Source organism: Gouania willdenowi, chromosome 8 (assembly GCF_900634775.1).
Source record: "Gouania willdenowi chromosome 8, fGouWil2.1, whole genome shotgun sequence".
NCBI lineage: Eukaryota > Metazoa > Chordata > Actinopteri > Blenniiformes > Gobiesocidae > Gouania > Gouania willdenowi.
Window position 1 is genome coordinate 10,609,034 of NC_041051.1, and position 21,662 is coordinate 10,630,695.

Consider the following 21,662-nt stretch of genomic DNA (forward strand, 5'->3'; position numbering starts at 1 on the left):
AGAATGGGAGAATGTATTGTCCAGGTGTGTTGTTGTAAATTAGAGGTGTGGATGTAATGTACAGATGTGATGCTGTTCATGTCTGTGCGTGGGTCAGTGTCAGTGAGACTGCATATTCTGAGTGTTCTTGTACATTTTTTACCATTGTAATTTATTGCATGTTATTGTATGTTTTATACAGGTAACCAGGGACTACAGATGGAAACTAGCTGTTTAGCTATAATCTGGTGTAGAACATCTTTGTTATGATCTCTGTGCATTGTCCCTTCAAATAAAGACTAAACTAATACAAACATCTACAAATTTGTAGTAAACTGTGAATCTACTTAATCACCTCTCACCTTGGGGAATAACCATTCCAAATATTCCACTAAAAACTGCATCATATAAATCACGTTACAATATATCATGCATTGGAAGCAGGTGTATATTAAAGCTGCAGTATGTATGTTTTTTTTGGCAACATTTGGTCAAAAATCTATAGTAACCTGTGAGCATTTTGTAATTCAAAGTGTTAGGACAGTGCACTTTTACATCTTCTCTTGGCTCTATAGATGAGGTTTAGAGGTTTAGCCTAGCCTATCAGAGATCTTTTTACTAACTGTACTAACTAAGTGCTCCATGAGCTGTTTTGGGGTGTTACTATTGGCTGCCTGACTAAAGTCGGTGCGCATTCACGTCCACTGTGATGAAGTACAATGGTGGACATTCCAGCAGGAGAAGTTTGCATTGCGGCGTTAGACACAGTTACACGGCAAAGCAAGAGGGAAAAGGAAAAACAATGTGGAAAAGCAACAGTCTAAAGGCACAAACGTACTCGGATGGAACGGACTACTTGGAGGTCCACTTTGAGTTCAGCCTCACGTACTGGTTTCAGAGGGCGAGTGAGACAGGAGTGAGAACAGACAGGATACATCGCATGCAAACCTAAGACAAGCATGTCCAAGATGGAGAGAAGAGACGCAATTCATTTGCAGTCTCTGGACGTGGAGTCTCATCAGCAGCCGCTGCTTAAAGGAGTAACTACAGAGTAATACATGCCATGCATTCATGTCAGAGTCTCTAAAACACCAGAAAACTCTCCAATAACACAAATCCCTACATTTGTCACTAGTTTCTATTGGAAAAAAAGTCACTAAGAGCTCCACAGGTGTGCTCGTTCACAAGGATACCAATGAAGGATAATAGATTTTGAAACAGCGACTGGAGGGGGAAGAGGGGTTGTTTCTATACAAGTCTCATTATTCTACATACTGCAGTTTTAAAGGGAACTCATGGGTTTTTACCTTCAGGGATTGCAGCCACAGCCAAAGCCACTGCAATCTTGAAGTAATAAACTGCTCCTCGGATCCAGGAGCCTCCATGCACAGGGTCATTGAAGTGGCCGATGTTGATGATCCACACAGCCACGCAAATGAGAGAGATGACCTACAGGTCAGGAAGTCAGAGGAATGTGGTCACGTTAGCTATAATTAGCCATTTAATTCAGACAAGGTTTAGTAAATTTATTGTTTTGATATTAACGTTGTGGTGAAATGCCACCGACCTTGGAGAGCTGCTCCCCAAACTCGTCCAGTTTCTGCTGCAGAGGGGTTTTCTCCTGCTCGGTGGCCGCCATCTGGTCACGAATCTTGCCGATCTCAGTGGAAACACCAGTGGCTACAGCAATACCAGTGGCTTTACCAGCTGCAATGTTGGTGCCCTGAAATATGGATTAGATGAAGGAGATGGAAGAGGAGTAAAACTAGATATTATCTAATCGTGCTTTATGGAAGAGTCAATGTTTGACAGAACTACACACTTTTTCAACATTAACAAGTAAGAAAGGACAACGAATGTTGAATAGTTTGATGTGAAATCAAGGACAAAGACTCACAGAGAACAGCATGTTCTTCTTGTCCTGGTTGACAGCTCGAGGGTCAGGGACAGCGTCGGTGTGTTTGATCACACTGACTGACTCTCCTGTAACACATACAGTACGTAGAAATGTGCATAAATGAGTGTGTGTGGGGTTCAAATCTGAAGTTTATTTGTAAGATTAATCAGAGGTTAAAGTAATGGATTACAAGTACCTACGTTACTGTATTTGAGTTGCTTTTATGGGTACTTGTACTTTTTAAAGTATATTTTTAAGCCAGTAGTTTTACTGAAGTATGTTTTACAAGAAGTAAAGTAACTTATTACATTTCTACATCCAACCGTTACTGAGTAAATTATTATTTTTTATTATCTCTACAGTGCTACATTGGACGACATAATTAAAACAACACAACATATATAGTATAGAATAGCATGTTAAGTTCAGGTTTTGTTTATTCAGACAAGGTTTTTCAGGAAATGTTTGTCTCCTACATGTTTCGACTGTCAACTGCCAGTCTTCTTCAGAGGAGTTCTGCTGATTGCCTTTGATGGTTCCTTTGTTGACAGTCAAAACATGTCAGTAGACTTATAGCTTAAAGACTTACAGCTCTTTAAAAAACAAAAAAACTAAATAAACATCATCTTAAGGTAAATCAGTCCTGTGCTCATTTTAACTAAAATGTAATTTGTACAGTTTTGATATTATTATATATTATTAGTTATTTATATTATATTTTTATATTCTTTTATATTGTGTTTTGTATTCTCGTATACTGTACGTTGTATTACTTGTGTGACCTGCCTCGGGACTACAGATGTAAATTAGCAGTTTTGCTATAATCTGGCGCATTTACAATTTGTGTACAACTTGTATATGATTGTTCATTGATGTGCGTGATCCCGATCAAATAAATAAATAAATAAATAAATAAATAAATAAATAAATAAATAAATATTTCCTGAACAACCTTGTCTGAATAAAGGAAATCTTAACAACATACTAAACCTAATGTGCTGGTTATATTCTCAGTTTTAGCATTTATAAATGTAGCGAGACTTTTTTTTTTATTTGGAATTGAATTCATTAGTGTTATTTTATTAAAAAAAAAAAAAAAAAAAAAAAAAAAAAAAAAGAAATTTGACATTTTGACTAACCTTCTAGTTTACACAGATGGAAAATAAATGAAGTTCCAATTGTGGTAGTTTTGTTTTTTTTGCTTTTTAAGTTTATACATGAGATGTTTACTGTATGAAAGGAAACCGTGGCAACATTTATTACCAAAAATAATCATTGGGGTTGAAAGTAACTAGTAGCTTTTACTTTGAGTACTATCTAATTGACCTACTTTTTACTTATACTTATAAGTATTTTATGTATGATGCTTGTACTTGAGTGAAATTTCAATCAAGTAACAGTACTTCTACTTGAGTAGGATATACCAGTACTCTTTACACCTCTAAGATGAAATGAAACACCCACCGGTGAGAATGGACTGGTCCACACGCAAGGTCGTAGATTTAATGGAGATGATCCTGATGTCAGCTGGTACTTTGTCACCAACTGGAAACACAAGGAAGGCACAATTACCAATCCATCATTAACAATGATCTTAAATAGACATATGTATTTTGGATCCTCCTCGGGAGCCATTTGTTTACTCCGACTATCTGACAGCAGCAGGACGGGGAACGGGGGTGTCGATGGGAGGATGGTGGGGTGGTGGTAGGGATGAATGACTGGTTTTAGCACTCTAGATGGACAGTGTTGTTGTTGAAAGCCAACACCACAGTGAGAGTCAGTGGGTGAGGGAGACCTTGGAGAGATGGTGAAGTGAAAAGAACAGGTGGACCGTCTGCGTAGGGTTCATTACAAGTAAATCAAGTGTAATTATTGTATAGTGTGACAAATCAAAAATTCCTGAACCCATATTGTATAACCAGGTGCGTTTCACTCGTGGGGGATGCAGGGGATGCGACACCCACACTTTCATAAAAACAAAAATTCCTCCCCCTCACTTTTTACAAAGGGATTCACTTTTAAAAACGTATTGGTTCAGTTTGATTGACTGAATGGCGATCAAGCCAATCACAACCAGCCATTTGACATAGCCACTGTTCCGAGAAGGTAAACAAAGCGTTAACAGCGATGAATAAATTGTACGTAAAGTGACAAAAAATGGTCCAAAAGTGTCAGAAACGTGGAACGAATAGAGTGAAAAGTGACTAAAATGAGCCAAAAGCAGTCAAGAGTGGCAAAACGATAGCGAAAAAGGGCAAAAATGTGGAACAAAAAGAGGCAAAATGGGGGAAAAAAGGCAACGAATGTTATTTATTGGGCAAAAGGTGGGCTTATTTGGATGAAAAGTAGAAAAAAAATGGTTAAAGAATCGACAAAAATTGGATAAAAGTGTCAGAAAGAACTTTTGAAAAATTGAGTATTTATTCGCAAAAGGAAGCTAAAATTGGGAAAAACTTAAAAAGTGTCAATATTTTTTTGAAAAGGGGCAAAAATGGGACAAAGGAAGTTGAAAAATGACCAAAGAAAAAGGTAAAAAAAAAGGGTTAAAAAGTTTCCCCTTTTACGGTTTTCTGGGGGAATAATAATTAAAATAAAGACATAAAGAGCCACATGTTGAGAATCACTGACTTATTGACAGGTTTATCATGGTTTTAGTAAATTCATTTAATAAACTAAACCCCTACACTTAGAACACCCTCACTTTTTAAATTGCTGCTCTACCCCTGAGTTTGTCTCATAACATGAAGGAGATAAATCCTTCTGCAGCAGGAATATTAATATCTCACCAGAAACCTCCACGACGTCACCGGGGACGATTTCCCTGGCCTTGATTCTCTGCACACTCTTTCTGTCCGAACGATAAACTTTCCCCATCTCAGGCTCGTACTCCTTCAGGGCTTCAATGGCACTCTCTGCATTGCGCTCCTGTTCAAACGCACACATCAGTGACATGTTTGAGTTGGAGCCTATTTCACACAGACAGAAGCAACAAATGATTTCTGACCTTTTTAATGAATCAAACAAACACAATCAGGTTCAGAAACCATGATCATAGAGATGTTTGCATCATCAACACCTCATTGTTACATCATTATTAACAGATAGAGTCTAATGTGTGCATATTCAATAAAAACACACACGTAGACATAGCGTATAGTGCATGTTCAGATTTTTATTAGGTAATACATGGATAAATACATAAATCAGTCCCAATGAAAGTGTGTTAGACATAGACAAATGTAATAGTTATTTATCATATATTTAAAAAAAATGTGATTTTATTGTATGACTAAATAAAGAAACGGATCCTTAAATGTAATAAATGTACCGGTACAATGTCCCATATTGCAACTCTGCAAAAAAAATTAAGATCAACTCACAAATAAAAAAATTCCCCTCAATCATTGTGTTTTAAAATCCCTAAGTTTAGCTGTTGTTATTAGTGGAAGTCATTTTTCCTTTGGTACTACTGTTCTGATAATGATTCAGACATGAGACTGGGTGAAAACGTTCAGTGGATCATACACGTGTGGGAGATAAAACTCATCAGTGAAAAAGCAAACAGAAGCTGTTCCCCCCGAGTTGGCCTAAAAACAAATAATCATGTGCAGATTTACCTACTCATGTTGGATAATTATCAAATGTTAAGTTTGATTTGTTCGCTGGTCTTTGCTCTGTAATGAGCTGACCCCACACTGAGCTGTGGTATTTTCTGTCCGGACCAGTCCACTACATTGTTAGTCTCATTTTTAATTATTATTCTCCCAGAAAGCCTTAAAGAGGGAAACTTTTTAACCCCTTTTTTTAACCTACTTTTTCAGATTTTAGCTTCTTTAACCAATCACTACCCCTTTTTCCTTATGGTTTGTCCATTTTTGCAATTTTCATCCCAATGGCTAACTTTTACCCAATAAATACCACTTGTTTCCTTTTTTCCCCTATATTTTGCCTCTTTTTGTCCCCATTTTTACCCTCCCCTATAGACCCTTGCGACTGAACGTCACGACACATTGACCCAGCGCCATCTTGGAAGATGATGGTCCTATACGGATGCACCTGCGTGGGTGTGTTTACTTGAATAATAGTGTTATTTTTTGACTTATTGAAAGCAGCCCATGTGCTAAACGATTGTCGAAGGTCGTCTACGTTTGGCCTCAATATGTTGGAGGCCGCGGATTATGTTGATACTCTATCAGAAACTGAGAGAAGTCTGTAGAAGGAGAAACTGGGTCTGACTGGCGGGAATGACCCCTACAACGTTCCTGTTGACAAATGGAATGAACATGTCTCTTTTTTCCGGGAGTGACACCACCTCGTTTTTCTTTATTTGCCCATTTTCTGGCCACTCTTGACTGCTTTTGGCCCATTTTAGTCACTTTACACTCTTTTCTTGCCAAAAACAACCAAAAAACGTATAGAGGACTGAACTGGCCCACTGCGGGTCAGCGGCCCACGAGGACAATGCCCGGTATACCAGATGGCCTGTCCACCGGTGGGTGCAGGTGGTTCAGTGAAGCCCAATGTTCAGCCTGAGCTTCTTCCAAGGCTGCCCTCCACCGCCTCAAAGTGTAAAGCCCGACGTATGCCAGCTGCCCTCCCCCCGCTGCTCTCCACCGTACCCCCCACGTGTGAATCCTTGTGCATAGTTTCCAAATGACTGCCCGGGGTCTGAAGCCCTGACCGCACACACACGCACACGCACACACACACGCACACACACAGCGTGGGCCTGAGGTAACGTGATCGGCCCTCTGTATTTTTACTGCACGGTGTAAGAATTGTAACCCAGCACAGAAGAACACTTTAAACCCTCACGGCAGGTAGAGCTGTCAACATTCTCGCCTCATTGGCGTGACCTTTGACCTTTGCACCTCCTGAATGCGTCATGATTCTCCTTCTGGCTTCCCTCATACACTCTGAGCTCACTTCCACACCTCTGGAAGGAGCGTGTGCTCTCGGTGAAGGACAAAAGAAAGTCACGAACAAAGCGCCGATGTATGTGATTTATTGTCCGTGACTGTTACTAAGGATAACTGTCTATTTACGTGTGTGCGCGCGTGTGTGTGTGTGTGTGTGTGTGTCCTTGTGAATGCAATTATTGGTTTGTGTGTGTTTACCAGGTTCGGCGTCAATTACGTTTTATATTTACGTTTTCAATCATGATGATGGTAACCAACATTTTTTCCAATCACAAAGAAATTTGAATTATTATTTATCCTCTGAAAGTCAATTACAATTACTGTACGTTCTCAATTAGAATCTGACTAACTGTTATTCATATAGCATGTACCCCGGGGGCCACATGTGACCCTCAGTCAAAAATTGTTGCAGCCCCCAAAGCAACTCACCAAAAATTGTAATTCACAAAGTTGGAAGGAACATATTGCACCAAATAACTCTCAAAACACACAAATTGACAGCAAAATGCACAAAGCACACAAACACACACACACACACAAAATCCAAAATACAACAAAGACAGACACAGCAACCACTCAAACAAACAAAATTACTACAAAAACCTCAAGACATTACATAAATGCTCCAAAGACACAGACTGTAAACCAAATTGCACAAAATAACAGGAAAATACAGAAAACCTTCAACAAAAATACAGAAAGTAGCCCCAAAAACACACAACAAAAATGCAGAAAATGACAGAAAAAGACACAAAATTACAATAAGAATAATAAAACAACAACAAAAAAAAAACACACGTAAAATAAAGACAAAACCCTTTTTCTCCTTGTATTAATGCTCAGATTGGTCATTATTCTAAATCCTGAAATAAATGTTGATAATGTGGCCCTCGGATCACGTACAATCACATTTTTTAGGCCCCTGCTGTGTGATAGTTGCCCATCTTTGCATATAGAGTTGTGATGATCATATGTGCTTTTGTATACGATTTAGTTTTAGCTTCTTTACCTTTACATTTTAGTGCAGTGATTATAATATCTCATGTAAAAGCCCAACTAGGGGCAAGAGTTGGAATTTAGCAGTAGCTATAAACACATCAGTTACATTCACAGTATTTATCGTCCCCAGTAAAAACTCTATTATTATATTACATCCTGAATAAAACCCACTAGCCCTTAACTTTTCTAACCCGTACCACCTTATAGTTGTGAAGATTCACTAACAAGAAGTGGGAAAACTTGATATGAAACATATACCAATAATAGTTAACATGTGTAAGCCATAGAACTGTTTTGTTTTAAAATTGGAATTGACATTACAATTACAAAGTCAATTACCTAAACTCAAATACGGTTACAACAGCAACAGATTTGAAAAAAATTGCAATAATGATCATAATTACAATTAGTTATCAATTATGTGATTAAAACTATAATTGATCCCACTGACCTGCCACACTCCAACAACAGCATTAGCGATGAGGATGAGGAGGATCACGAAGGGCTCCACGAAGGCAGTGACGGATTCTTCACCTTCCTCGAACCAAGCCAGTACCTGAGGAAGACAGACAGACAGACAGACAGACAGAGTTAGAGCCAGTAGTCAAAGGCTGCGTCCGAATACTCCCTCCTATCTCCTTTCCTATCCACTTTTTCTTAACCCCATGGATGACGTCACGGGGTTAAGGAAAGGTGTTAGGAGAGGAGTTAGGGATCACGTTCGTTTTGACAATCAGACGCACTTCCACTAGGTGACGTAATAATCTGACGGCCGCGAAGGCCAGTGACGTCTGTCGTGGACAAAAAACTACAGATTTCTGAAAATGGACTAAAAGCACATTTATATCACTTTACGCTGATATAATCTCAAATACCACAAGGTTTAAATGTTAATCAAAGGAAAAGAGGCTACCAGGGTACGAGGAACAAAAGTGAAACTAAAAGAACGTCACATTGAGAATGGTTGCTCACACTCACCTTCCACTCACAAATATGAATTATGTTGAATAAATGTCTCTGATCCCTTTTTGAACCACAGAGTGTTTGTTTTATGTCAGTTATAATCTGATAATATGTCTTACATATAATAATATATGGGTTTTAGATTATGCATTTAAAGTTGTTCAAGGCATACTATTGCATTGGTGCGGTCATAATGAGCTTCCGTAAGCGTTTGGGTGTGCGTTTCCCTTTAAATGTTGTCGCCGCAGGGAATTGTGGGTCAGTATTATCTCGTCTCCTTTGGTAAAGGATGCATCAGTGTTTCCTAAGGAAAAGGAGGTAAAAAAGGAATCATTGAGCCTCTTGTCCTCAGCTTAAGGAGAACTCGGGCGCTCTTTATCATGGCCAGAACTTAAACACTTCCAGGGGTGAAGGAACAGTGGATAGGAAAGGAGATAGGAGGGACTATTTGGACACAGTCAAAGTCAAGGCCCGGCTACTTCAAATCCTCCTTTATGGGTGGAAAGAGTAAAGATAACAGTAAAAATATTGATCATTAAGTACATTTTATCCCCATCGTTCTTTTACTGAGAGATACAGACTGTATCTCTAGAACTGTATCATACAGTGCTATGTCTGCTGTAGGTAGTAATTTACATCTTTGACCACTGACGATGGGAATAGTTGCGCAGATTCGTCGTTTCTTGTCCAATTAGGGATCACAATCTTCCTCGTCTGACCAATACTCCGTTTCCACCGGGATTCTGACATGTTTTGTTCGTTTCCACTCCTCATTATCAGAGTAAATAAAGCAAACTGCACTACAAGGACAGAAGCTGCTGCACCACTACACATCATCATCAACCCATGATGCTTTGCGGCTAAATTCATGACGGAGGATCACAGACTACATAGAGCTAATCTTTAAATAACAATAAAATGAATATGGTTCAAAATCAAGGTGTTTACTTAAGCAGAGATCTTCCATTAGCTACATTTAGAAACCCCTTAAGGCCAATCTTGTAAAAACAATGGAGTCTCTAAAGATTTTACATGCAGAGGAACATTCTATAGGACATTAGGAAATTATAATCAGAAGAGAAGTGAACTTTTTGTCGAAAAACAAAACTAAACCTAATGTGAAATTGAATCCTTCTTAGCTCAGTGTCACTTTGGGAAGACTCAGGAATGGGATTTACGTGAGACACTCTTGTGTTGTTATTTTTCAAAACTGAGTAGTTTTTGTTGTGCTCAAAATGTCTATTTTATTCGTTTCAAATACGACTACTTGGTATGTCTTTTGTAATTCAACATCTGTGCTTTGTGTCCTGTAGAATCACTGATCCATTTAGTGCGACGTGTGCGACCATTACATTTAACAACCATTGCTTTATTTTACCCCAGCATTATTTTAGCATGTACTAAAATCTGATCATTTACTGTAACTGAGTTGCTTTTATCGGTACTTGTACTTTTTTTTTTTTTTTTTTTTAGTTTATTTCTAAATCAATAATTTTTACTTGAACTTAAATGTTTTTAAAGAAGTCAAATAATTTGCACATCCAACCGTTAGTGAGTAAATCATTATTTTTTGTTTTAAAATGATCGACGGACAATGAGATGACCAGACAACAATCAATTGAATCACATCATAGTCGACCAATCAGATTAAACGTAATGCACCAAAAACAGCGATTAATGCTGGTTATCTTCTCAGTGTTAGCGTTGATAAATGTAGCTATATCTAGAGCCTGAGATTTTTTTTTTTAATTTTGATTTCTCAAAAATGATTGTACATTCTGACAAACCTTTTATTTCACACAGATGCGTTTGTGAAAAAAGAAATGAAGTTCCAATTGTGCAAGATTCGGTCTCTTCCTTTTCTGAGCTACTTTTTACTTGTACTTGAGTACGAATTCAATCAAGTAACAGTACTTGAGTATGATATACAGTATCAGCACTCTTTACACCGCTGACTGTTCCCTACATTAACAGATAAATGAAATGTGAGGTAATTAGTGTCACGTTTCAGTGGCCTTCATACTCTGCTCTGATTACGTTGAGGTTTTTTTGTAGCACCTGTTGCTGTGTGTGACAGTATGCACCTTTTACTGCTGACTACAATAAAGCACACATACATTTTTCACATAGCAAAATGATATTTACGACTGTCCCGCACAAAAAAACATGGCCCGACGTAGGTGTGAAGTCTTTCTTCTTCAATGTGACTCCTTCCCAAAGCCGACACGTGCGCGGCCCTGTGAGTCATACGTTACTAAGGCCGCTCTGTTTAGGAAAGCCTGCGTGTTGACATTGACACAGATTAGTTACGGTCCAATGAAGCACGGAGCTCCCTCTCTTTCTTATCACAGTTTTTTTTTAATCAGAATCCAAAGTGTGGCTGTTTTCCATTACCTTTCCTTCTGTTAATAAACTATTAGTTCTTTACACCACATGTGGCAAACTCAAGGCCCGGGGGCCAAATCCGGCCCTTTGGAGCATCTAAATCAACCTGAGGAGGAAGTAAAAATGACTGAGAAAACATTAATTATTGTGTAAATTAGAAAAAATTTGTAGTTGTGTTTATCTCAGTAGGGTTGACAAATTTCCACAGGAACATAAGTTCAGAAAATTTGGCAATTGAAAAAAAAAAAATTTAACTTTTCATGGTAATTATCTATCAAAATATATCATATCATATCATATCCAAACATAAATATTTGCATCCATGCAAAATAATAAAATGCAACATTTCAACAGTTTTATTTGGAAGTAGAACTTTACAATTTTTTATGTAGACTTTGACTGAATATGTCACAAATTCAGTGAAACTCTACAATATTTGTAGGGGTTGACAGTTTTCCCATGCTCAAATTGTTGGAAGATATCAAATTTTTCAAAAACCTGCTCAATCCTTACATTTTTTGACAAAATTTACCCAAATTAAATAAATGTAGTCACCTGTCACCTATGGATATTGTCAGTGCCTTGTATACGATACTTTTATATCATTTATACATGGAAATGCAAAGTAGCACTAGTGTTAAAAATGTTCACCTGAGATCAAACTTATCTGTATTTGGCCCCTGAACTAAAATGAGTTTGACTAGTGCTGTCAAGAAATTAAAAATATTGTGCGATTAATGAATTATGCTCTGTAATATTTTTTTTAATCCACCTACAACTGATGAGAAAAGTCCTCAATTTGATGTATTTTTATTTAAATTATTATTGTGACCACTGATTTATAACAAAGTGACTTTATAAAGCATTTTATTGTTTTTAACAGACTTGTAGCCATTTACATTCCGCTGTATGTGAGACTAAAGAGCTGCTGCCACTTTAGTTTGAACCATCAGGGGGAAATAATAATGTGTATTATCTGCAAATAATAGAGAATACAAATTAAATAAAACATCAGGTCCATATGAAGTGTTAGAAATTAGCATATATTAAACAGTAAGAATACTTTTCTGAGCAATTGTACACCGAACTTGTTGCTTTTTCTTTCCTTCAGATAATAATATTTATCCACTGACTTTGTTCATTTGTCTATTATGTTAAGGTTTCGTTTATTCAGACAAGGTTTTTCAGGTTTTTATTTAATCTCCTAACATGTTTTGACTGTTAACTGCCAGTCTTCCTCAGAGGTGATATGCCTCAATGTGTCCCCGTGAGTTCTCTCATAAGGAAAGCATCAAAGCATTTTCTAATGGCTTTCATGTGTCCCTCTGAGTAAGACTGGCAGTGGACAGTCAAAACAGGAGATAAACATTTCCTGAAAAACCTTGTCTGAAGAAACAAAATCTTAAGACAAATTGAACTTGCTGGAATTAGTTGTTAATTGGTCACTCATGGACTTATTCATTTTGGCTCTGAACCCTGTCATCTAGTCCAGTGTGAATTGGAGACACTGCCTGCTCGCAGCATGTAGCAGCTAGTCCTTGCTCGCTGCTACATGTTTAGCATTGATGTGGTAGCGGAGGCTGCAAGAGCTGTGGTGATCGGCAAACTCTGGGCTTTTGTTTTCCGTCTGGCGTTTTTATAAGACAAAATTAACACCAACAAAGCTGAGAAGCTCAGCAGTCTCCTGTCCTGTATTGTAGTCTGTGCATCGGTATTATGGGTATACCGGGAACTCTTTAAATGAGAAAGGGCCCGCGCTGTTTGAAGTACAAAAAAACAGCGATTCACAGCGTAATTATTTTAATGCGTTATTTTTTTCCTGTAATTAATTAATTGCAATTAACGCATTAAAGTGACAGCCCCAAGTTCGACATCCTTGCTTTACACAAAGTGTCTTCCCATTGCTTCTGTTCAAAGACACGGTCCATCTCCAGGATGAGCGTCAGAGCCTGTCAACACGTTGCAGTGGTTGAACATTCCTACATGTATGAATAGTAGGGCTGTGTCTTTAGAAACCATATACGACTCTGAATCTATTGCTCTGGCTTGGCATTGTAACTAACAATGCCATTGTGCAACCCAATCCCCTCCAATAGTCCTGTCACACTCTCTCACTCTCTCGCTCGCTGCTGCAAGCCATCCCTCGTTCCTTCCATCCCTGACCTTTGTCCAAGGATTCAGTTTCTCGTCCAGGCTTGAGACTTTCTTAAAATAAAGCTCCAACCATGCATACACACACAGACGCACACACTCTTTGTCTTTACCTCACTCACTCCTTTTCACTCGGGCAGCCATCAGGCCTTCTAAGGCTATCGTGACAGCTGTACGAGGAGGCCAGAGGGCAGAGATCAGGGATTAAGACAATGTGAGCAACTGACTCTCTTCCAAAAAGCTGTTCTGAAGCGAGCTGCGGCAATGAGAGGGATTCCTTAGGTAAATGAGAGGGAATCTACATGTAATCTAATAACTCGTAAACTCTGTGATGTAAGTGTGTGTGTGTGTGTGTGAGTGCAGTTCTCCTCTTCAGTGTCCTTGAAAGGACTCTGATTTGTCTCCGAGTCTTTCCCTGAGTCTGAATTTTAACATAACTTTTCTGGAAAGTGACAAGAGTTTTTTTCTTTTTCTTCTGCAGCCAGAAAATACAAAATTAACCTCAAAATGACCCAAATCTAAAATGTTGATTGTTTCAGACACAATGACAGTAAATATACTGTTTATTTATTCGGGGGTTTGTTTTGTTTCCTTTTTTGTGTTTTTAGATAATTGTCAAAAGATGCATTCATAAATGATGAGTCGACTTTGAGATGTTGTTTGAAGGCTGTAATGAAGCCTTACCCTGCTTAGTGTTTATCTCTTTATCTCACACTTTGAGGTCTCGTGAAGAGAAGTGCTTTATACAATCAAATGTACAATAATAATAATAATAATAATAATAATAATAATAATAATAATAATATACACCTGTAGCACTTATACATGTATATATTTATCCTTTATCCTTTATATCTATCATTATTATTATTATTATTATTATTATTGTTGTTTTTTGTTCTTTTTCTGTTCTTCGCACAATTACCAAGTTAAATTCCGTGTACTATTTTTAAACTGTACTTGGCGAATAAAAACCTTCCTGATTCTGATTGTCATTCTGACATGTCCCATGGCCATTTAGATAATCAAATTCACAGAGATGGCAGTATAGAAGTATAGTGCCTTTAACTTCAGAATTGGATGGAACTTATTCAGCATGTTTTAGACGCTAATACTGTATATATAACCAGATGTATTAGAGCAGGAAGACGATTTACAATTAGCAACACCCCTCAATGTAAAACTATGTCAAAGCTGCACATCAAATCAGATAATTGGTGTAATGGACAGGATGAGCAGATATAGAAGGTGATTATGTATGGATTTGACCTAAATGCAGATATGTTGAGTTGTGCAAATGAAAACAAACTTACAAAAGAGATGCAAGCAGCCAGCAGGAGGATTCTGACCAGGAGGTCCTCAAACTGCTCCACCACCAACTCCCAGATGCTCTTACCTGATGATAGGACAGATAGCATCAGATTCCATCTATTCATCCATCCATCCATCCATCCATCCATCCATCCATCCATCCATCCATCCATGAGCCATACAAGTAAACATTGTACACGACCATCTCAACCTCAATCTCACGTGACAAAACAACAGCAGGTGTTCAACAAATAACTATCATCTTAAGAAGTGAGTGGACAAGTGTGTGTGTGCACCATAAACAAACCACTGATCACATTCTAATCATCAGGAAAGATTGTGTGTGTGAAGCTTGAAGTGAACTCACCTTCCTCTGCCGGCAACTCTGTGAAGAGAGATGACAACCATTAGTGTACAGTATTGATATGGCAAGTTATTTTAACCTTAGGAAATGAAAACATGCAGTAAACTGTATCTGCATTTTTTTGGTAATTTTTGCCATTTTTTTTAAATCTGAAATGCGCTTGGACACTAAAACCATTGTACTTTTCGACTGTTCAAGAGTCATGACTTATTTTAACAATTGCTTTCTTACAATCACAAGCACTTGATAGATTAGAAGTGGTTCTGCTGTGTTTACCTCAAACTCATCCTTTCTTCTCTACAAGTTTGTGCTTTCTGTGAGTTTACTCAGCTCTGCAGAGGCTTGTGTTTACCGAGCAAACTTCTCAAGACAATTCTGGCACTTGCTCAAATCGGGCAACAATGATGGTTTCTTTAGGGCTAAACCAGTAGCTGCTAACTGAAACCTGACACACTGATGCACCTGCTTGTCCAACATGCCTCCTCTCATTGTGTCAGTCAGATTGTTCTCAGTAAAAAGCCACACATTCTTCTGTTTTATCTCTTAGTCTGCTTCTCTACTCAGTATCAGGCTTTCCAGCTTCTCTTCAACACCATATCTAGTGTCTTTCATTTCATCACAGATCCCTAATCTCCATTGCTTCATTAAACTGCACCCATCTCACTCTCCCTCACCGTTAAAGCCATACTTGTCCAGGTTCTTCTTGACTTGCTCGGGCGACAGGCCGGTGTCTTCGGTGACCCCGAAGTAGGAGAGAACTTCCGGACTCTCTTGGATGTGTGCGTTCTCCATCCTCACAGAAACGGAGAGGCTTTAGAACAGAGGGATGAAATAGAAAAAAAAAAAAAAAAAACAAGAACACCCATCAATGTGATGGCCCAGCTGGCCTGAGATACTGAACCTCAGAGGAAATGAAGATGTGTTCACCCACCACTTTCTTGAAGTGTGGGATTGGGATTAAAAAGTGGTAAACCCCGGTTCACACTTGTTCTGTTGCCCCCGCGCTCTCTCCCTCTCTCTCTCTCTCTCTGAGGCTGTTGCTCTCCTCTCAGAGCCCTGGACTGACAGAGTGCAACCCGGCAAACTGTCCTGAAAAGTTTTATACAGAGGAAAAAGTTGCCTTATTGGTGGTCGCTTGCCATGCACTCAGCCCTCATTGGATGATAGAGTCACAAATAGGTGGGCACGGATGGCCCTGCGGTAAAGAATAGGCCGAGCAGGGGGGGTGGGGGGGCAACAACTGCGGGGGGGGGTGTCCTCTGTTCAGCAAGCTGGAAATAAGATGTGCAAAAGAGAGAGAACATGGTTAGGACAAAGACATGGAAGCTTGGTGAATGATAGGCAGGGGTCACGCTGTCATGTGTGTCCAATGATGAATTTCCATTCCATGGATACACAAAAACCAAAAGCGTCTACAGGATAAAATCACAATCACATTCACTCCTCCAGGAAAGAGCATTGGATGGATGGTGAAAGCTTCATCAAGGAATCCCAAACTACAGTACTTTGATCACTGATCACCTGAATATCAGATTAACGTTCATTAGTGCATCTGCATGTAGGGTCCAATAGTGCTGATCAAAGCAGCAGGATACTCATTGTCCAAACACCAAGACATGGGCGACCGTGGATCAATGGTAGAATGGGTCGTCCAATGACCGAAGGGTTGGGGGTTTGAATCCTGCTCTGTCCTTGGGCAAGGCACGTAACCAACATTGCCTCGTATGGTCACGAGGCCGTAGGCGTGAAATGGCAGCAGTGACGTTCGGAACAGCCTCAGTGAGGAGCATCCACAAAGTCAATCCTTCCTTTTGTACCATTCACTGTGAAAAGTATGAAACATGTTCTGACCTTATCTTTGCTGAAGGTCTGGTAGCTCAGGTGTTGGTCTCCATCTTTTAAAAGTTGTCATTTTTCCTCAAAAAAAAGTTTCTCTATCGTCTCTAGCGCTGTCATCCTGACTGTAGTGTTATCTCGCCCACTCGCCAGAGCGAGAGAGAACGTAGCAGCAGCGTTCACATGGAATCAATTCATTAATGTACTGTGAACTTACGTATAGCAATTAGCATAGCGCCGTTACGTCCAAAGGCAACGTAGAGAGCTGCCTTTGGATGTAAATGGTTGTCATTTTGGGGAACTAACTGCGCATGCGCAAACACGTAAAAACACGCTATGGAAACAGAGGCAGAGCAGCCTTGTGCTTTTGAGAGGGGGAGTGGCCTCCTTCTCCCTTACAGCGGAGTGAGACGGCAACTGTTCCAGGAAATAATGCTGTTTGGTAGTTTGGGCTATGAAACGCACAAAATGTGGACACTTTCAAACGTATAGGTACTGTAGGCTATTGGAAACGGAAAAATCTAAATTTATAATTATATTATAATTAAAACAATTAATATCAATATCAAAATATAAATTCACCCTTGGGTAGGCACTGCCTACCTTGCCTACCCTGACGGCACGTCACTGAATGGCAGCCACACTTCTGTACCACCACTGGTGTGAATGAATAATGGTTTCTGTAATGCGCTTTGAGTCTCCTTGAAAAAAGAGTTATACAAATCCTAACCATTATTATTATTACTAAAACTTATGTCATGTAAACAATGGCAACTACAAATGTTTGAGTGAAAATTGTTGGATATGCAGATACTTCATAGTTCATTGTGTCCTCTTATTTCAAATAATATGTTATGGTTTCATTTATTTAGACAAATTTCTTCAGAAAATTTAATTTGAAATTTACTTTAATCTCCTAACATGTTTTGACTGCCAACAGTCAGTCTTCCTCAGAGGCATCTACTGATCGCTTTGATTGCTTCAGTAGATGCCTCTGACTTGTCTGTTAGCAGGATTACTTCAAATGTACTTAATGGATTTTGACAACCAAAGGTAGATCTTAAGTTATGAAAGATTCATTAAGTTTTGGAGGGGATCAAAATAAAATGCACCCTCAAAACCGTGTCCATGGTTCTCAATCAACAGGTGGATTGGTGCGGCGTCTGCAGTGATGCGGAGTCTGCACCAATCCGTCGTGGTAAAGAGGGAGCTGAGCCAAAAGTTGAGACTTTCAATTTACAGGTTGATTTAGGTTCCTACCCCCACCTATGGTTATGAGCTTTGGGTCATGACCAAAAGAACAAGACCGTGGGTACAAGCGGCTGAAATGAGTTTCCTCCGTAGGGTGGCTGGGTTCTCCCTTAGAGATAAGGTGAGAAGCTCAGTCATCTAAGAGGGCCTCGGAGTAGAGCCACTGCTCCTCCGCATTGAGAAGAGCCAGATGAGGTGTCTCGGACACCTAATATGGATGCCCCCTGGGCGCCTCCCTAGTGAGGTGTTCAGGGCACATCCCTCCGTAAGGAGACCCAGAGGAAGACCCAGGACACGCTGGAGAGACTATATGTCTCTCGGCTGGCCTGGGAACGCCTCATGATCCCCCGGAAGAGCTGGATGTAGTGGCAGGGAAAAGGGAAGTCTGGGCCTACCTGCTTAGGATGCTGCCCATGTGACCCGGCAACGGATAAGTGGAAGAAAATGAATGGATGGATGGAGTTTTGGTGAAATTTTAAAAATTCCTATCTCGGTTCACAACAGACTGATCTTTATGAAATTTGACAAATTTATGTCTGGTTGGTTTCTCAATCACTCACTCAATCAAATTCAAAATGGGGGTGCCCCTTTGGACCTACTGTAATTTTATTAATGTTGATGTAAATTTCTTCCAAGCCTTTAAAGTGTGAATGAGCCTGGTACATGATCAGACTCACTGATGACTACACATATGTGGAAAACAGGATATTTTGCAAAAAATATATTACGAGTTTACTTGACTTTACAGCGGATCGAAAAAGGCACAAAACATTGTAATCAGAGGTATCTGTAACAGAACCATCTATTATTTTACTTACTTTATATAACCATTTTTCATTTCATTTATACAACATCAGAGTCTGGTACATATTTTAAACCATTTCTACATTTGTGGTGAAATCCTGAATATAACACCTTTCAAACCAAAGTGGTATTTATTATAGAACATGGTTAAGTTATAGTCCCGATAGAAAATGTATACAAAAGTTCAGTCTTAGAGGATTTTTGCTATCAATAACTGAGGGGAACTTCCAGTAGACAAGTGAAAATAAGTTGTTACACTTTATACCAATATAACTGCTTGTTCTTTAATACCCAAACCAATAAGCAGTAATGTGTGAAGATCATGAACTAATTCAGCCCCCCCCCCCCCCCCCCCCCCCCCCCAAAAAAAAAAAAAAACCTTTTAAAAAACTCACAACTCTTGTACTTTTAAAGTGTGTGCTGATCGAGGAAGCTAACTTCTGAGCTTGATGAAGAAGATAACTTTTGCATGACGGTGATGTACAATGTAGGTGAAAAGATAATATAGTATTTGTTTGTTAATAAAAACAAGCCTGTTGAAAAATATTGTCCTATATAGATGTGATGAATTTTAGCTTTTCAGACTGTTCATAGCTTTACCATCCATGATTATGTTGTCAAAAAGCAATAATAAAGGTATGAATAATCCCTTACATTTATAATCTATGTTACATTTTATTCAACAATCTTTGCCTTCTCAATCATTGCATTTACTGGTTCAATAAACAGGAAGAGATTCAAATTCTGATGTAGCTGGTTATGATTTACAGGTTGCATAAACAGGACTGAATCATAACATAACGTAACCACTAGAGTGGACATGGGCTCGTCTGTGAACGGTCGCATTTACAGACCTTGGAGTTGTTGTTAGCTTACCAATAAACAGGAAGAGATTTGGCACCTTTAAAATAAGTGTTGACTAGGCCACTGGGAGTGAGGCCCAAGGCCAAGGCAGGCTGACTTGATAATACTGTATCATATTTTTCTGCAGTCAGTGCCTTCTCCTCGCCCTTCTCTCTCTGTTTAAGGTGTCGTGAAGCTGATGATGACAGTTCCTGATCTGTGGTTCACGGCTCAACTAGTCTGAGACACTCTGATGTTCTATCTCTCTATCCTGTTCTGTTTGTCCTTCTGTCCACTAACCTCAACCAGTCGACGCAGATGGCTGCCACCTCTGAACCTAGTTCTGCTGGAGATTTCTTCCTGTTAACTCATTGCCTGCCAAAGACGTCTAAAGACGTTAATTGTGTTTTTTGGCTGGGGTCGCTAAGAGACAGTGTGACGAAGCTCTCCTGTGACTATCTAACTTGTACAATGAGGTAGTGACCAACTGGTGACATGTAGGTGGCAGCAGCACACCTTTGGGTGAGAGATCACCCATGATGTGCAGAGCTCAGAGGGCGAGGAAATGAGTTTACAAAACAGAAAATGGCGCTACGAGAGTTGATGCTGAAGTTCCCAGCAGCTCACAGCAGTGCACACTCAACCAGAGCATGTGTGGATCTAAGTAGATTATTGAGAGTGTCGTGATGGTGAGAGAAAACGATCAAAAAATGCGGTGAGACTCGGCATGTCCGGGAGGAGAGGGAAACTGCGTGTGTGGGAATTAACGAGGGAGAGACTTGGAGGAACGCCAAAAAACAGTAAGAAAACTATTCAATTTTTACCTAAATAGCAAAATAAGAATCATTTTGCCATCAAAAGCCCATTTTCAGTGTTGTTTTTGTAGTTTTGTAGTAGGAAACTAATGTTGAGGTGTCCTTAAGCAAAAAAAAAAATTGCTTCAAAGTCACTAATAAAAATTTTTCAGAAAAACTTTTTTTTTTTCAGCTTTTTGTGTGAAACTTGCCTCTATTCAACTGTGGATTACAGAGGAACAAAACAAGCTAGAATCAAAATTATTTTTTCTGATGAAATTAGAGAGTCTAATCTTTCAGAATCTCAGATTTCAGATTATCATAATACAAAATTATTATGTGGAATCAGTGAATATCATCTAAAACGCCGGGCAATATGGGGTTGGCTGCGCTGAAAATGGCTGGCAGTGAATGAGTTAAAAGGGAGTCGTTTCTTCCCACTGTCGCTAAATGCTTGTTCATGTGGCTCTTGTTGGGTTTTTCTTTCTTATTTTGAATTTCATATTTTGATAAGCGCATTGAGATGACTTTGTTGTATTTTGCGCCATACAAATAAAGTTGAATTGAATCTTCAGTGTCTTTATTCTGTGTGTTTCCGTCTGGCTGTGGTGGTGTTGTGGTGAAGCCTGGCTGCTACACAGCAAAAAGCTCAAGGTGGCTCACTGACATTTAGCTCAATCTCCCTTTGGGATCAGGTTACTGCAGTTCATTCTAAGCACTTCGCTCTAATGCCAATAAAACACAGCAGTGATAATGCTGCACCAGCCACATTGAGGCACACACGCTCATACCATGTTCTTGAAGAGTGAGACGATGATTCCTAAAACTCCGGTTTGGAATTATTACTTGGAAAGACCGATTAAGTGGGCCTTCGTGGACCTCGTCTGACATTTTAACTAAGAGAGAGACACCTCCATGCAAAAATAGATGGACCACTATGTTAAAGATTTAATCACAGATTGTTATCATGTCTTCTAAATAAAACAAAACGTTTCACATTATGTCTAAACAAAGGAAGTGAAATTCTGATGCATTTTATCTGTTGATCCAGCCCAGCAAAGCTATCCGATCTCCTACACGGCTAATATTTTCATGATTTACATGTCATATTGTTGCTGTTATTGTTTAACCTAAGAATATTCAGGAATTGTAATATTAAAGAC

At 39.1% G+C, this 21,662-nt stretch overlaps 1 protein-coding gene across 3 annotated transcripts in view; it reads right to left on the reverse strand.

Annotated features, from left to right (window-relative positions):
* Positions 1-16,120, reverse strand: part of atp2a1 (ATPase sarcoplasmic/endoplasmic reticulum Ca2+ transporting 1) — a 34,417-nt gene extending 18,297 nt beyond the window's left edge. For 2 of the 3 annotated variants that reach the window (XM_028454367.1, XM_028454366.1), the window contains exons 1-10: positions 15,903-16,120; positions 15,646-15,782; positions 14,975-14,992; positions 14,610-14,692; positions 8,249-8,353; positions 4,666-4,804; positions 3,341-3,421; positions 1,877-1,962; positions 1,547-1,702; positions 1,287-1,428 (exon numbers count right to left, since the gene is read on the reverse strand). In XM_028454367.1, coding sequence (XP_028310168.1) covers positions 1,287-1,428; positions 1,547-1,702; positions 1,877-1,962; positions 3,341-3,421; positions 4,666-4,804; positions 8,249-8,353; positions 14,610-14,692; positions 14,975-14,992; positions 15,646-15,763 — 928 coding nt within the window. In that variant the 5' untranslated portion in view covers positions 15,764-15,782; positions 15,903-16,120. The remainder of the gene's footprint in view (positions 1-1,286; positions 1,429-1,546; positions 1,703-1,876; positions 1,963-3,340; positions 3,422-4,665; positions 4,805-8,248; positions 8,354-14,609; positions 14,693-14,974; positions 14,993-15,645; positions 15,783-15,902) is intronic. The other variant, XM_028454368.1, reaches the window with a different exon arrangement.
* Between the last annotated feature and the right edge of the window lie 5,542 nt (positions 16,121-21,662).